Source organism: Lolium rigidum, chromosome 7 (assembly GCF_022539505.1).
Source record: "Lolium rigidum isolate FL_2022 chromosome 7, APGP_CSIRO_Lrig_0.1, whole genome shotgun sequence".
In the NCBI taxonomy this organism is placed as follows: domain Eukaryota; kingdom Viridiplantae; phylum Streptophyta; class Magnoliopsida; order Poales; family Poaceae; genus Lolium; species Lolium rigidum.
Window position 1 is genome coordinate 339,890,896 of NC_061514.1, and position 16,113 is coordinate 339,907,008.

The window sequence follows — 16,113 nt, forward strand, 5'->3', positions numbered from 1 at the left end:
ATGATCTTGATCATGTTAGGCAGCTCACAAGATCCAACAATGAAGCACAATGAGGAGAAGACAACCATCTAGCTACTGCTATGGACCCATAGTCCAGGGGTGAACTACTCACTCATCACTCCGGAGGCGACCATGGCGGTGTAGAGTCCTCCGGGAGATGAATCCCCTCTCCGGCAGGGTGCCGGAGGAGATCTCCAGAATCCCCCGAGATGGGATCGGCGGCGGCGGCGTCTCAGTAAGGTTTTCCGTATCGTGGTTTTTCGCATCAGGGGTTTCGCGACGGAGGCTTTAAGTAGGCGGAAGGGCAGAGTCGGGGACCAGACGAGGGGGCCACACCATAGGGCGGTGCGGGCCCCCCTAGGCCGCGCCGCCTTGTGGTGTCGCCACCTCGTGGCCCCACTTCGTATGTTCTTCGGTCTTCTGGAAGCTCCGTGGAAAAATAGGCCCCTGGGTCTTCGTTTCGTCCAATTCCGAGAATATTTCGTTACTAGGATTTCGAAACCAAAAACAGCAGAAAACAGGAACCGGCACTTCGGCATCTTGTTAATAGGTTAGTTCCAGAAAATGCACGAATATGACATAAAGTGTGCATAAAACATGTAGGTATCATTAATAATATGGCATAGAACATAAGAAATTATCGATACGTCGGAGACGTATCAGTCCCCTGCTGCTCCGACGCCTGTGTCCCCAGTCTCCCGGACAGCGACACACCTCACCTCCTCGCTAGCGACAGCTACTTCCTCGCCCGAAATTGCACCGCCTGTTTCGTCTGCTGCTCCTGTTCCCCCGCCGACTGGTCCAGTGACACGCCTGCGTCGAGGTATTCAACAGCCTAAGAAGCGCACTGACGGTACAGGTTCTTGGAATTGCATTCTTCAGGCTTATTCTGCATCGAAGCATACTCAGGAACCACGGGATTATAAAGAAGCTTTGCGTATTCCGCACTGGCGTGATGCTATGGAGGCGGAGTTTTCAGCTCTACAGGATACTGGCACTTGGCGACTAGTTCCTCCTATTCCTGGTGTTAATTTGATTGATTCTAGATGGATTTTTAAAGTCAAGCTTCATGCTGATGGCTCTATTGAGCGGTACAAGGCCCGTTTGGTTGCTAAGGGATATAAACAGCGCTATGGTCTGGACTATGATGAGACTTTCAGCCCTGTGGTGAAACCTGCTACCATTCGATTATTACTTGGTATGGCTCTCTCTCACCACTGGTACCTTCGTCGACTCGACATTCGAATGCCTTTCTCCATGGTTATCCGGATGAGGAGGTTTACATGAGGCAACCTCCTGGCTTTGTTGATTCTTCTCGGCCGGATCATTACTGCCGACCGGTCAAATCACTATATGGATCGAAGCAGGCTCCTCGTGCTTGGCATGCTCGTCTCGGCTCCGTCCTTGGCTCCTTGGGCTTCTCTCCATCGGTGGCGTACACGTCTTTGTTCATTCTTCGTCGCCCGGATGTGACCATCTTCCTATTGATTTATGTTGATGATATCATTGTTCTCGGCTCCTTGGAAGGTGCTATTCCCGGATTGATTGGCAAGCTCCGGTCTGAATTTTCCGTGAAGGATCTTGGTGCTCTCCATTATTTTCCGGGTATTGAAGTGTCATCACCTTCAGCTGGTCATCTTCTTCTTCAGCAGCCGTAAGTATGCCTTGGAGCTGCCGGCACGCGCCGGTATGTTGAAGTGTGCTCCCGTGACTACTCCTATGGCATCTTCTCGAACGTCCGTGCAGCTCGGATGGTGATGCGCCTTCTCCCGAGGAGGCCACTCGATATCGCGAGTATTGTTGGAGGTCTTCGCATCTCACGGTGACACGGCCGGATTTATCTTTTGTGGTTAACAATGTCCGCCAATTCCTTCATGAGCCTCGTACACCTCATTGGTCTCGTCGTCAAGCGGATCCTTCGCTATGTGAGTCACACTATTCATTGTGGCTTGCATTTTCGGTCCTCTCCCTCCACACTACTCGTCGGCTTTCTCCGATGCCGACTGGGCCGGCAATATGGATGATCGGCGATCCACGGGGGATATGCTATATTCTATGGAGGAAATTTGATCGCCTCGGAGTGCACGGAAACAATCTACCGTCTCGAGATCGAGCACCGAGTTCGAGTATAAAGCTCTTGCCGATGCTACAGCTCGAGCTTGTTTGGGTCCAATCCTTATTGAGAGAGCTTGGTGTGATCCAACATCGACCTCCAGTCTTGTGGTGTGACAACATTGGTGCAATTTATTTGTCATCCAATCCAGTTTTTCATGCAAGGACGAAGCATATTGAGGTGGATTTTCACTTCGTTCGTGAGCGTGTGTCTCGGAAGCAACTTCGCATTCGGTTTATCTCGTCTAAAGATCAAGTTGTCTGATATCTTTACTAAACCACTCCCTTTACCTTTGTATGAGCATTGTAAGCGCAATCTCAACCTTTCATTAGTTGAGATTGAGGGAGGGTGTTAGAATAGACAAACTGTATACGTATCGTATACGTATAGGACTTGTAATTGTACCCATATATAATGAGAAGAACCCTACCCGACAAGGCATGTCGGGACGCACACATCTTACGATTCTTTCAATTTATGCATAGAGGGAGTATAGTTTCGGTCAAGTGGACGTGACGGTAGCACAGCAGTGCAAGTTGTGGCCTGCATGTACCACACGTACGTGGTCGCTCGCGTGATGGGCACTCACACTACAGTAGGGACAACATGCCCATGAAGCAGCGTTTGCCGTTGCGTGGCGCGTCGGGCGCGACTCCAGGTACCACGTGGCGCCAAGGTGAACGCTGCTCGGTGTGTACGTTTTGATCCCCAAGACAAGAGCGTGCCACATATCGAAAACGGATTTTATATCGCGCCCGCGCGCGGCGACGAGATGATACTGTAGTAAGCAGCTGGTGCGTCTTTCGGAACGCGTCACCGGTGAACGCGCGCGCTCCTCGCGGCCCCGACCGATCTACTCGAGGAAAGGCGCCTGCTCGGTCGACCGCACGGGGAAACGACGACGCCGTTCGCGGAAAGCCGCGCGCGCCGACCGGATCGCTGCTCAGCGGGCAGCCGGAAGCAGCTACAGCGGCCCGCGATTCCGATTTTGGATGGCGATCCATCGTGCGGACTCCGACCAGCCCCGGCCACGTCGGTATCTCGGGACGTCGTCCACGAACCGCGAATAAAACGAATGGACGCGACCGGCGGTGAACGGCGATGGCGCGGGCAGTCCTGGTATCCATGCATCTGTGTATGATCACAAGCGCGCTCGGTAGGGATTCGTCAATCTGCCTGTGTACGTACTGTTATACATTGTAATAGGCTTTACCTTCATACCTCTACGTATATACATATATAATACGTATTAAAAGAAGTGAAAAAGACATGGCGCGGTGATCAAACCCACGTAACAACATCACCCTAGCCACCAGCAAAAACAACTATCGAACTACAAAAAGAATTATTCAAAAGCAATGCCTCTAAAAAGAAAATAATTCACACTCATCGTCGTCGTCTGATTGAAAATCTTAGTTTTTCATTCTGGACGAAGCCCAAGTTTCTAAAAATCAGCAAAATTATTGTCAGGTACAACAATAAAAAGATATAAAAGATAGACTGTATTTTCACTCTAAAATTGCGACTCTGTTGTTAAGGGGCACCAGCATAAAATACAGTCCTCCTATGCTACATCACTCCGGCTTGTTAGGCCAATTATGAATATGATATTTTTTTCCAATTACGACCAGATCCCCTGAGACCAGCAGACAGCCGGACCCACCTGCAGTGGCCACGGTCATCCACGCCCACCGTCCGCGATATACGATCCGAACGGGCGCTCGGCCTCCGGGAGGTCCCACGTCGTCGTCGGTTTCTCGGGACGTATACGATCGAGAAGAAAACGGATGGATGAGGTGAATGGTGATCGCGTCTCTGGACAAGTGGGGCATTTCTTTCTAGCTACATAAAAGTGGAGTATTTGTGTAGGACCCCACGCGCGCTCTGTCGGTCAGCTGTCAAGTGGTGCGGGACGGCCCGCTACGCCGCAAGGCCGCCCCGCGAAATTCGCCGGCGCGGCGCCGCAACTTCGACCGCGTTGGTAGGTGCGGGATAAAGCGGTCAGCCCGCTAGGCCTGCACTGTCCCGCTAGGCCTGCACTGTTTCCTCACGCCTCGCGCTGTACGTCTCCCCACGCCTCGCGCTGTACTTCTCCCTGCGCGTACACGCACGAAAACGATTACATGCAGCAATCAGTACTTGCCTCGCGGTTCAATTATAGCAACCATGCACACATGTATTGTTCATATAAGTACGTGAGTACAAAAATCAAACTACTTTTAAGTGAAAATCCGAGTACACTACAACATACGAATATACTTACAGATCGACTACATAGAGTTACATAGAACACGCGAGTACAGCTACATATAAGAGCATCTCCACCGGCAGCCCTCAAATAGGCGCCGGCAGGACGCTCGGCACCGCAGAGATGGGGGCACCGACAGAGCATGCTCTATTTAGGGATGCTCGCTCCCACACCGGTGCACCCCATACGCCGACCCCGATAGAAAATTAAACTTAGAATGAAATTAAAAACCGAAATTCATACAAAGTTCATACGAAATTTATACAAAAGTTACTCTAATTTAAACCTAAATAAAACTTAAACTTAACTCTAATCTCATCGGCCGTCGCTGAAGCGCGCGACGGGCCTCGCCTCGTCGTCGTTCTTCCCCTTTGCCGCCCGCGTCCGTGCCCACCTCTTCGCCCTTGCTTCACGCATATGGCGGTGGAACATGGCGGCTGGCGACGCTATCCCCGCGCTGCCAGCCTTTGCTGAGAAGCCTCGTTCTGGGCGAGCCTCGCTTACTGCGGGCGAACGCCTCGGCGTGGCGATGAGCGTTCAGCTCGATGAGCTTATGTCGCTCCGTCGCCAAGAGGAGGCGTCCCGCCTCCTCCGTCGCCGCCGGCCGGCGCGAGATCTCGAGGACGTGCTCAAGGTTCGCGTCGTTGAAGAACTCCCGCTCCCCCTCCTTCAACCTTCGAAGCGCCGCACGTTCAACGACGCCAGGATCGCCGCCTGCTTCGGGTCGGCGGGTGCCTGCGGCTGCTCTCCCAACTGCACCGCCTCCTCCACCGCCTCAGCTTTTGCGTCTGCGACGTACGCCTCATCCCACACCGCGAACCGTGGGTCGACTTCGTCGTTGGAGCTGCCGTTGATGTCGTTGTTGCAGACGATGATCACTTGTCGCTTTCAAGTATTTACATTCCTAAAGATGTAATGGTTAAGCATTCGAGTTATTAAGCAATATTAAGTGTGATGTAATATTAAGCATTCGGAATCATTTATATTTATAAAGATCAACCAGCGATCTATCAGCTATTTATGAAGTTTGTACAGCGATCAACCAAGCTATCTGAGCAGTGCTTCCGTTAAATCAGCTAGCTGAGCAGTTTGTACAGCGATCAACCAAATAGCTGAGCAGTGCGTACCGACGCGGGACTAATGCGGGACCACGCGGGCTGCCGCAGTGTACGCACTGTGTACAGCGATCAATTGCGACAAGCCGCCAGATCCCGCTGAATTAGAGCTGTTCCGCGTCGCTGCGTAGCGGGCAGCCGCAACCCGCCCCGCTTGCAACAGCATCTGTCGGGATCAGTGACGCAGGGAGAAGCTCGTTAATTTGAGTGTGTACCTCGAGCTAACTATCAAGGACGTTCCACTTGGACGTGTGTGGCCGCGTATAAATCTGCAATACATTGTGGCTGCTGCTTGAAATTATTAGCTATACCAAGAAAATCAGTGGTCCGCCTTTTGGATCTGAGCTACCAGTATTATACACTCATAATAAGCCTTTCGGTTGGTTGAAAATACGACACGCTTATGGATACAGATGAGATTTCACGTATTGAAAATATATTAATATCTTGAAAATAATAATTACACATAACCTATGCACAACAAGATGCCTGAAAACATCAAGGATGGACACCACCAAAACATAAAATAAAATAGTTGAAAATAAAGAAAGGAAAAAGACTCGGCACGGTGATCAAACACACTTAACAACATCACTCTAACCACCGCCAAAGACAACATTCAGAGTATACAAAAGTTTCTTCAAAAACAATGCCTCTAATAAAAGGAACAGTACGTCATCGTCCGGTCAAAATTCTTAGGTTTTTATTCTAGACGGAGCCCAAGTTTCCAGACAATGTCTAAATTATTGTCAAGTACTACAATAAAAGGTAGACCTTGGATTTTCACTCGATAATTGTGACTCGTATTTAAAGAGTACCAGCAGAAAATACAGTCCTATTGTGCTATTACTCCGGCTTGTCAGGCCAATTATGGATGTGATATTTTTCCAATTAGAACCAAATCCCTGGGACCAGCACACACCGGCCACGGTCATCCACGCCCACTGGGCCGCGTTTCTGATTTTGGTGGCGATATACGATCCGAATGCGCGGCCTTCGGGAGGTCCCACGTCGGTATCTCGGGACGTATACGATCGGGAAGAAAACAGATGGATGCGGTGAATGATGATTCTCGCGCGTCTGGACAAGTGGGGCATTTCTTTCTAGCTAATAGTGGAGTATTTGTGTAGGACCCCACGCGCGCTTTGTCGGGATCAGTGACGCAGAGAGAAGCTCGTTAATCTGAGTGTGTACCTCGAGCTAACAATTAATACATTGCGGCTGCTGCTTGAAATTATTAGCTATACTCAGTGGTCTGCCTTTTGGATCTGAGCTACCAGTATTATACACTCATAATAAGCCTTTCGGTTGGTTGAAAATACGACACACTTATAGATACAGATGAGCTTTCACGTATTAAAAAGGCTGATACATGTAGCTGTTTTCCATTATTTTTGTTAAGAGAGGGGTGATCGGCATCGTATACCCACTCGATCATGTATTTTTGTTATTAAAGGGAAAAAATCTGAATCTGAAAAAAGTATTTGTTCATTTCGTTCATGCAACCCGTCGAATGGACTTTGACAACAGATCCCACAAAAGAGACTATGATCTTATTTTCCTCTGATAGAGGAAAAAAAAATATTTGCCCGCTCAAAGGAACAGATGCATTGTTAAGAATTAGTCGAGATATCAACATGTACACAACTAATCTAGGTTCGAAAAAAAAGCTAAAACGAAACAAAAACCATCAAAGTGATCAATGACTCTTAGAAGTTAGCAGCATGAAACAACCACCGCTAGTGATTGCCCCGAACTGCGAAAGGTGGTTCTCCAACATTAGACTACTCACAATGGGAATATCATGCACTATATGCATGAAAAATCTAACGTGTCACATCAATTAATGATGAAATAGATGATACTAGTATCATAGGTAGATATTGTATTATAGTAATAGAACTAGAAATATTAATTCCAAATAAATCCTGCACACAAATTTGTATTAAGATTCTAAAAATCAATAAATATTACTAGCCTATGATACTACTATATGGTACTATGCATTGTGGAGATAGTATTATACAGCAATATCATATATACGATACTACTATATGATACTTCCCATTGTGATTAGTCTTAACGCCTTCATGGAGGAATTCTATGGGATTCTAGTGTAAGCAATTCGGTTGGACGCGCCACTTCTAAACCATTTGGCACCATGTAACACTAATTTCCACCGTGCATGTAGGTGAGAATAGGGGGCGGCGAATGGGTAGAGGCATCACAGTGCTCACAACACATATGCCTACCATCATCTTCCACATCCCACCCATCATAGAGGAGATCGAGCCATACCTTGAAATCGTCAGTGCATACTACAGATAATTCACCACTCCATCAATAGGACGTAAGGTTTTAATCGGACATTATAATACTCCCTCCGGTTCATATTAATTGACTCTAATATAAATGTATCTAGAACTAAAATGTGTCTAGATACATCCATATTGAAATCAATTAATATGAATCGGAGATAGTAGGAAAATGATACTATGCCTCCGGGGGATGGCACACATCGTAGCCTCCGGCTTCAAGGAACGACGCGTGTCCCTTTGGTGGAGTAGGAAACGACAGATTTCCGGTGGGCCCCACCCACGTGCGGTTTCGCTTCTCAATCCCCGTCCCCATTCGATTTGAGATACCGAGCGCCGCCGCCGTAGTCCCGCTGTGGCCAGCCACCGAATTCCCGATGCGCGCCGGCGACCTTGGCACCCGCCGCCGCACCTCCTGCCGGATTCCGCAGCGCGCTCGCGTTAGAGACGAGCATGGCGAGGCGGCAGCTGGGAGAGCTCGTCCCCTCCGAGACTCCCACGCTGGATCCCGGCACGCAGAGCACGGTGACGCGGCAGCCGCCGAGCTCATACCCTCCGACCACGGCCGCTGCTAGCCGGCCATGCGATTCGCCGACATCCCAGATCCCCTCGCCAGCGAACCCGGTCGCAGCCATGCGTCCATGGCGGTACTCCTAGGCGAGGTCGCCGACGTGCGTGCTCCGGGGATATCCGGTCGTCCCACACCACACCTCGACGTCCTCTGCCGCCCCAATACATGCGTTGTTGTGAGAGGTACCGCCTGTTGGGTGTGAGCCGCGAGCGGCACCATGCGTTGCTGCGTGCGGCGCTTGGTGTTGCTACCCTCCATTAGGTGAAGTGCTACCATACGCCTGCCTAGGGGTGTTGCAAGTTAGTTTTGCTTGATGCTGTTTAGAGTATTTTTCAAATGCTACGACTATTTTGTAGTTTTGCTATAATAATATAAAAGTTTTGCTTCAAAGTCTACGATGAGGTCTCTGTTGATGTCTCTGTTATGTGAATTTTGCATCATGGGAATACTTTTTTCTATCACTTTTTTGTGTTCTTGCTACAATTGCACAATATCTTTGCTACGGGGTCTCCGGCGAGGCGTCCGGTGAGGGTCTCTGGCGAGTTCCCTGTCGATGTCTCCAACGATATCCATTTTTGCTACAATAACACATTTTTTTGCTACATGCTCTTCGGCGAGGTCCCCGACGAGTCTCCGGTGGTCTGTCCGGCGAGCTCAGCCTCTTTCTTTTATTTCGTGGGTGAACCATTTTTTGCTACACTGAAGCAAAAGCGAGATTTTTTTTGCTACCCGGCAGCAAAAAGGACACGTGTCAGCACGGGAAGCAGGAGGCAGGGAAATCAAATCCACGGGGGATTCCTAGCACTGCCCTTATAAGTATATCACCCGAATATGTATAGACCTCTATCTTCAGTGTGCCATTCCAAGCTTTAAGCATGACCTCTCTGAATGAAATATATCGTTGTAAAATACCTCAATAAATAACATTTCCCTCCGATGGATTTTGGATGGCGATCGCCAGTAGAGAACGCGCGGCCTCCCGGCAGTCTCGTGTCGGTATCTCGACGCATACGATCTGAAGAAAACGCATGGATGCGGTGAACGGTCGTTTGTATGGTGGATCATACGCGCTACCTATCGGGATCAGTGACGCACGGAGATGCTCGTTAATCCGGCTGTGTACCTGTAGCTCACAATCAACAACATATATTGAACTTGGACGCGTGCGCTGACTAGTTGTCCTTGCGTGTGTGCTGCATGCATGTACCCTTTACGAAGGCGTATAAATCTGCACTGCATTTTTTTGGCTGCTAGAAATCAGCAACAACAAGCAATCACTGATGTCCCTTTTGGATCTAGCTAAATGAACGCTAACAATAATACGCCATTTGATTGATTGAGGATACGACATAGTTGTAGATACGGATGAGCTTTCACGTATTGAAAAGGCTGCGGGTTTTTGTAAGAGACGCGTAATTGGCATTTTATAACCAGTCGTGTATTCTAATATATAGGAAAAATCAATCGAGAAATGAGAAGATATTCAGCTTGTGGATGCAACCTTCCATTGGACTTTGACAAAGTATCCAAAAATAATGTGCCCCATAAAGATAAAAAAATAATATTTTCTTAAAAATAAATATCAAAGAGATATCATTTACACCCAGCCTTTGCAGCAACATAATGGTAAGAACTACTCGAGACGCAAAGGATACACATAACCAAAAGGAAAAGAAAGAAATAAACAAAACAAGAAAAAACCCGCCGAACTGATCAATGACTCGTCTTAGCATGAAACAACCACCGCCAACGACAACACCCGGACTGCGAAAGCGGTTTCCCAAAAAACTCACAGAAAGCAACTGTCATCACTCGATCAAACCACCATAGTCAAATCATGTGTTTTCGCCTCAAAGAAAGTTACAATCTTTAGACAATACCTTCAACAAGGTACCAACAAAAGCCCCACATTAGCGGATACAACTAATGAAGATAGAACATAGAGTTTTCACCCTCCTGCAAAGTGAGCCTGCGAAGAGCAAAAAAAAAAAAAAAAAAAAAAAGTCATCTTGTGTTGCCAAACACAGTGCCGCAAAGAGCTGGTCGGCAGCCAAACATATGTCATATACGAACTGTTTTGACCGTATTCGCCCAACAATCTTATAGTCCAACCAAATTAAATCCCAAATAGCGTCCCTTTTGGATCTACCTACCTAGAGGAGCACTATTACGCCGTTTCATTGATTGAGAACACACCACACTTGTATAGATAATTAGATATACGGATGAGCTTTCGGGTACTGAAAAGGTTGCCGAGGCTCAAGCAACACATATACGTATGTGTTCTTTCTTTATTCCATTTTCCCAAGGGACGCGTAGCTGGCGTTGTATATTCGCCCGTGTACTGTGGAAAAGGAAAACAATCGAGAGCCGAAAAGTTTAATCAGCTCGTGGATGCAAAGCAATCTTGGAATGCGCCTTGACAAAGTATTCTTGCATAGATAATGCGCCACGGGAAAAGCTCCGTCCGACTTTTCTCGTGTATAGGCAAGAAAAATACTGCCTCTCCGTATCATCATAAAGACGTACAGGATAGGCAGCAGATACTCGAAGGCGTACGACCAAATCTTGATTCCTCGTGATTCGTGGAATTATTATTACTATACGGAGAGAAATGAGAACTTGATGAAGTCCAATCAAGGTCCCCGTTCTCTTCTCTTCTGATAAAAGGGAAGGAAAAACCCGCGCTCTTCACCTAACGTTCTCAGCCTCCAGTCGTCTAGCTCGCTAGCCCACCACGCACGCAGGCACGCGTTCCACCCAGCCCCTGACCTTCCCGTCCGCCGTGCGCCGCCGCTACTTCCGGCGAGCCAGGCATGGAGGCGGCGGAGGGAGCAATGCGGATGGGGAAGTACGAGATGGGGCGGACGCTGGGGGAGGGGCACTTCGGCAAGGTGCGGCTGGCGCGGCACGCCGAGAGCGGCCGCGCCTTCGCCATCAAGATCCTCGACCGCCAGCGCATCCTCGCCATGAAGATCAACGAGCAGGTCCTTTCGCCCACTTCCCTTCCAATCGATCGATTGATTACCTTCCATGTTTCCGTGCTCTTGCTCTGCTTCGCGCGCGAGCTGAAAATGGGGGCTGATTGGTCGTCGTCCTGGTTGCGCGCAGATAAAGACGGAGATCGCGACGCTGAAGCTGCTCAAGCATCCTAACGTCGTCCGGCTCTACGAGGTGAGTCCCACACATCTTCAGTACCTCCGCAGATTCCCTTTTCGTTTCTCTGTTTTCTTCCTGTTCTTGGTGCTTAAATGCTATTGGGCCATGGGTGGGGAATGATTGGGTAGGTCCGTAGCAGGAGCACCAATTGCGCGATCGGGCTCAGCTACACAGTGCCATTCAAGTTGCCGAACAAGCTGCGGCTAACTTCAATTGCTCCATTTTATTTTATTTTTCTACTCCAGGGGCATACGAGGAATTCAACATAAGAGAGGATCATCCTCCAGCCGAGTCCTCTTTGAATAACCGCCCACATGCCTAGTTAAACTGTGATTATCTCCCTTTCTTGACTGCGACATCCTTCTAGACAAATCCAACACCCCAGGCGACCAGCCAAACTAGCATAAGAGCTTTCTACCCAACCCAAGCAGGAGAGGGCAAAAGGACCCCCAGTCTCCTCGCCCTGCACTCCAACATTATCCTTCCATATTCTACCCCTGTGTTTCTTGCTGTATTATACTGCTACTCGCCTGGGAAAGCTAAGTGTATTTTAGTATCAGGACGATGGGTTCGAATTGGCTTAAGATCCAGCATTGTCGCGTGCACCACAAACAAAACTCTCGGCTGTCACACCGAATCCATCTAGTCCCAGTGGCCATTATGATATAGTAGTTGAGATCATGCCAATTTGACCTAGCCATGACGCGTGCGTGCATCTCAGCCGTAGACTCTGAAGATCCGACGACCCCCGATGTCGGCCGACCTCCGTCGACAGGGACATGCATGTTCTGACGGACGCCTGGCCCTGGTTAATTAACAATAATAACCGAGCCAATCCGGAAGCCACCAAATGGATCCTCCCAAGATGAAACGCAATCATTAGGGGCAGCCGTGTACTTATCGTTTACACGTTTCAGGCAACTCTTGGCCCTGCACGCCAAAGAAAACACGGAAGGCTGGACGGCATAGCCCACCGCTCGTATCATAAGTGCCAAACAAGCTATACTAGATGAAAGTAATTCTTGACTTTATAAGGAGTAAGTAACTTGGGTGCAACAAGTAGTTGCGTTAATGGATAAGCTCCACGTTAGGCTTACCTCTTGCAATCAGCAAAGGTTGGAAAGTGATGCCTGCACGCTGAAGGAACCATCTCCAAATTCATGAATGATATAAAAACTTCTATCTATAGAAGACACAGTACCAGCCAAGGTAGCTGAGGCCATCATCCTCCACCGAAATTATGCTTCCCTGAAACGTAAAATCGCGTGAGGAAACAGCAAACCGTATCAAATTTCAGAAAAAACAAAGTTTAGCAGCCAGGCATTTACGCATTCGACTGCTGCACGCGTCCACATTGCCTCTGGCCAGCATGAGTGCGTTACAGTTTCCCCCATCTTCTGCAGGTTTCGGCGAGTAAGACCAAGATATACATGGTCCTTGAGTATGTAAATGGAGGAGAGCTATTCGACAAAATCGTAAGGATTCTTTCTCCTTAGCTCTCACCGAACTAAGCATGCTTCAGGAACTAATGAAGCAGACTCCAGAGTTTTAATGGGCTTTTACATGCATCTCTTACACTCTACAATGCATGGCAGGCGTTAAAGGGCAAGCTGCCAGAGAAAGAAGCGAGGAAACTGTTCCAGCAGCTGATGGATGCTATAAGCTATTGCCACGAGAAGGAAGTTTACCATAGGGATCTTAAGGTAACTAACTGCACAGTGCCAACCGCTACTCTTAATTTCCAAGAGGTTTCATCTTTTGATACTCAAACAACAAGGAATGATCCATTCTTCTCCACCTCCTGTAGCCAGAGAATGTCCTGGTTGATGCAAAAGGGAACATAAAGGTTTCTGATTTCGGGCTAAGTGCCTTTTCACAGCATCAACGGGTACGGTACTTTTTTTCTTTCTTTTGGGTAAAAAGCGAGCTGAATCTTTCTCTGGTGTCTAAGATAAATCCCCATTTTCAGAAAGATGGATTACTGCATACCACATGTGGCAGCCCGAACTACATAGCACCTGAGGTAAGGACTAAACACTATTTCCCATGGGTTCGAATCTACTATTGATTCATGCCATGGAGGATAGAATTTCTGATAATGGTATATGTAGGTCCTTCTCAACAGAGGTTATGATGGCTCCATGTCAGACATTTGGTCCTGTGGTGTTATCCTGTACGTAATGCTTACAGGGAATCTTCCATTTGACGACGACAATATCGTTGTACTTTATCAGAAGGTATGAAGCAGAATCAAGGCTCACGTTAGCAAAATATGTCTTTTTTGCTGCAGCCATATCTCACGGTGTGATATTATTCTCAGATTCTGAAGGGGACTGTCCATATTCCTAAATGGCTTTCGCCAAGCGCCCAAGATATACTGCGGAAAATCCTGGATCCTAACCCCATTACCCGCTTCGGTATAGATGGAATAAGGGCACATGATTGGTTCAATCAAAGTTATACTCCGGCTGTGCCCTTTGATGATGATGACGATAATTACATTGGTGATGACAACCCACAGATGCCTAAGGTAGCATGTGTGATTTGTACTTCTGTACTGTTGTTTGCTCTACAATCTCATGCTTTTAACTTTGTACTGAATGGCAAAGACTGAACTGCATCTGATTTTTCTGAAGCACAATGGCATTCTGGACAACCCTGCGATCAACCAGATCAATGCTTTTCAACTCATTGGGATGTCCTCTTGCCTTGATTTATCTGGATTTTTCGAGAAAGAGGTGAGTCCAATCTTTATTTCTTCATCCCATCTGTTAGTGTCTGTTTGCACATTCCACTCCTCAAAATTAGTACAAAAGGACCTAAGCCCAACCCTCCACATCCAAATGACCTAACTTGGAAGGACCAAACTTGAGATCATAAGAATAGTGAAGAACAAAAATGTTACGAGAATAAAAGAAAACAATAGCATCTAGTAACCAGTGATTGACAAAATCATGAATCATCATCCTATTTATGTGCATGTAGGGGAGTTCATAGGACAGGTTGATCCGAACCCGGCCAAAACCGGTATTGCGATGACAATAGTATAGTTTCTTTTGTTACCCATGACCAAGCATCACGTTCCAGTTCAAACAATTGAACATGTCCGTTTTAACGGTTAAGTGCACCCGTTTTTAACACCCTTGTGTACATGTCCTCTGGACCATTTCTATGTCGAGACTATGGTGCCATGGACATATAAACTTCCTTCATTTCTGTAGTGACCTTCCACTAATGTCAGGTGCACAACTTTGTTGCAGGATGTCTCCGAAAGGAAAATCAGATTTGCATCAAACCATTCTCCTACTTATCTATTTGAGAAGATAGAAAGCAATGTCACAAACATGGGCTTCCAAGTGCAGAGGAACAATGGCAAGGTTAGTGATCTCAGATCTGTCTGACTTCAAACTAGACCTACTCTGCTGAAACTTATTGTTCGAATTGTTGACGTTTAAAATTATATTATCATGTCCTACAGCTAAGAGTGGTCCAAGAACGCAAGGGACCAACAAATCCAAGAGGGCATGGATCATTATTAATTTCTGCTGAGGTACTTATATCATATTAAAGATGCACATACAATACAGATTAGTTCAAAAAAGTAGTAATCCAACACAGCAACCATTCCATGGTGTGCAATGTGTTCCTATTAGACGCTGCTGCTTCTTAACATTGTTGTATTGTGATTCCAGGTGTTTGAGATCAATGAATCTCTTTATGTTGTTGAGCTAAAAAGGTCATCTGGAGATTGTTCCCTATATAGACAGGTATTGCTTCATCCTTGCTGAGTCTGTTCTCAAATCATTTATTCATTTGTTTCTACCATTTCACATTCAGCGCAAAAATCCAAATTTCATTTGTCATTCATCACATATGGCATTATTGCTGCAGGTGTGTGCCACACTCTCAGATGACTTGGGAATATGCAAAAGCCAGCAACTTTTGAAAAAGGATAGTATGAGACAAGAGCTTTATCGATTTAACAGTAGCTTTTGATACCCTACCCCGATCTCTCTGTTTCTTCTTTAGCAAGAGTACTCACTAGGTAAAAGGGCCCTCCCATTTTTAACAAGAGGACCTGGTAGGAACCAAGTACGAACATTTTCGTAAACCTAAGTTGTAAATATATGGTCGGATTGTGACGGCGATGGCTTGAGGAGACACTGCTGCGGAAGAAGTCGGCTTAGTCGTAGGTGTTTTTTCATATCTTGTAATGTTTTGGTTGTGGTTACCTTTGTTATGTACTCTGCTTAATAATTAATAAAAGGATGTGTGCATCACTTTCATGGAGCAGCCGGGGATTTCAATTCCATTTTCAAGAGAAAAAAAAATATATGAAAGCTACATGATACCACAAAGCAATGTATGGCCATTGACAAAAAAAGAAGGTTTTCTTTTCTTGCCTCTTGGGTACTTCATGAGCAATATTTGAAGTTGGATAACTCTATCTCTGTGGAAAATTTGTGCTAGTGACTATGTATTAAATACGATGTAAGCAATTGAGGTGTACATATAAGAGCTACATGGTCTCTGTTTCTCCTTTTGAAGTGATGTACTCACTGGAATGAAGCTCCGGTCATGCTTGTTCAGCT

General features: G+C 47.0%; 1 protein-coding gene across 1 annotated transcript; it reads left to right on the top strand.

Moving 5' to 3' along the window:
- Positions 1–11,178: 11,178 nt before the first annotated feature.
- Positions 11,179–15,662, top strand: LOC124678536 (CBL-interacting protein kinase 21-like). The gene is made up of 13 exons (XM_047214410.1): positions 11,179–11,349; positions 11,474–11,536; positions 12,925–12,996; positions 13,117–13,224; positions 13,329–13,409; positions 13,491–13,544; positions 13,633–13,758; positions 13,842–14,051; positions 14,158–14,259; positions 14,782–14,898; positions 15,000–15,071; positions 15,214–15,288; positions 15,413–15,662. The coding sequence occupies exons 1-13, from the start codon at positions 11,179–11,181 to the stop codon at positions 15,515–15,517; spliced, it is 1,356 nt and encodes a 451-aa protein (XP_047070366.1). The 3' UTR covers positions 15,518–15,662.
- The last annotated feature ends 451 nt before the right edge of the window (positions 15,663–16,113 follow it).

What these genes read in the sequence shown, in the direction of transcription:
- LOC124678536 (XM_047214410.1), top strand. Translation starts at nt 11,179, where the DNA reads ATGGAGGCGGCGGAGGGAGCAATGCGGATGGGGAAGTACGAGATGGGG. An exon ending in CGAACTACATAGCACCTGAG is followed by an intron (nt 13,545 to 13,632) that starts GTAAGGACTAAA and finishes TGGTATATGTAG; the next exon opens with GTCCTTCTCAACAGAGGTTA. An exon ending in ACAACCCACAGATGCCTAAG is followed by an intron (nt 14,052 to 14,157) that starts GTAGCATGTGTG and finishes ATTTTTCTGAAG; the next exon opens with CACAATGGCATTCTGGACAA.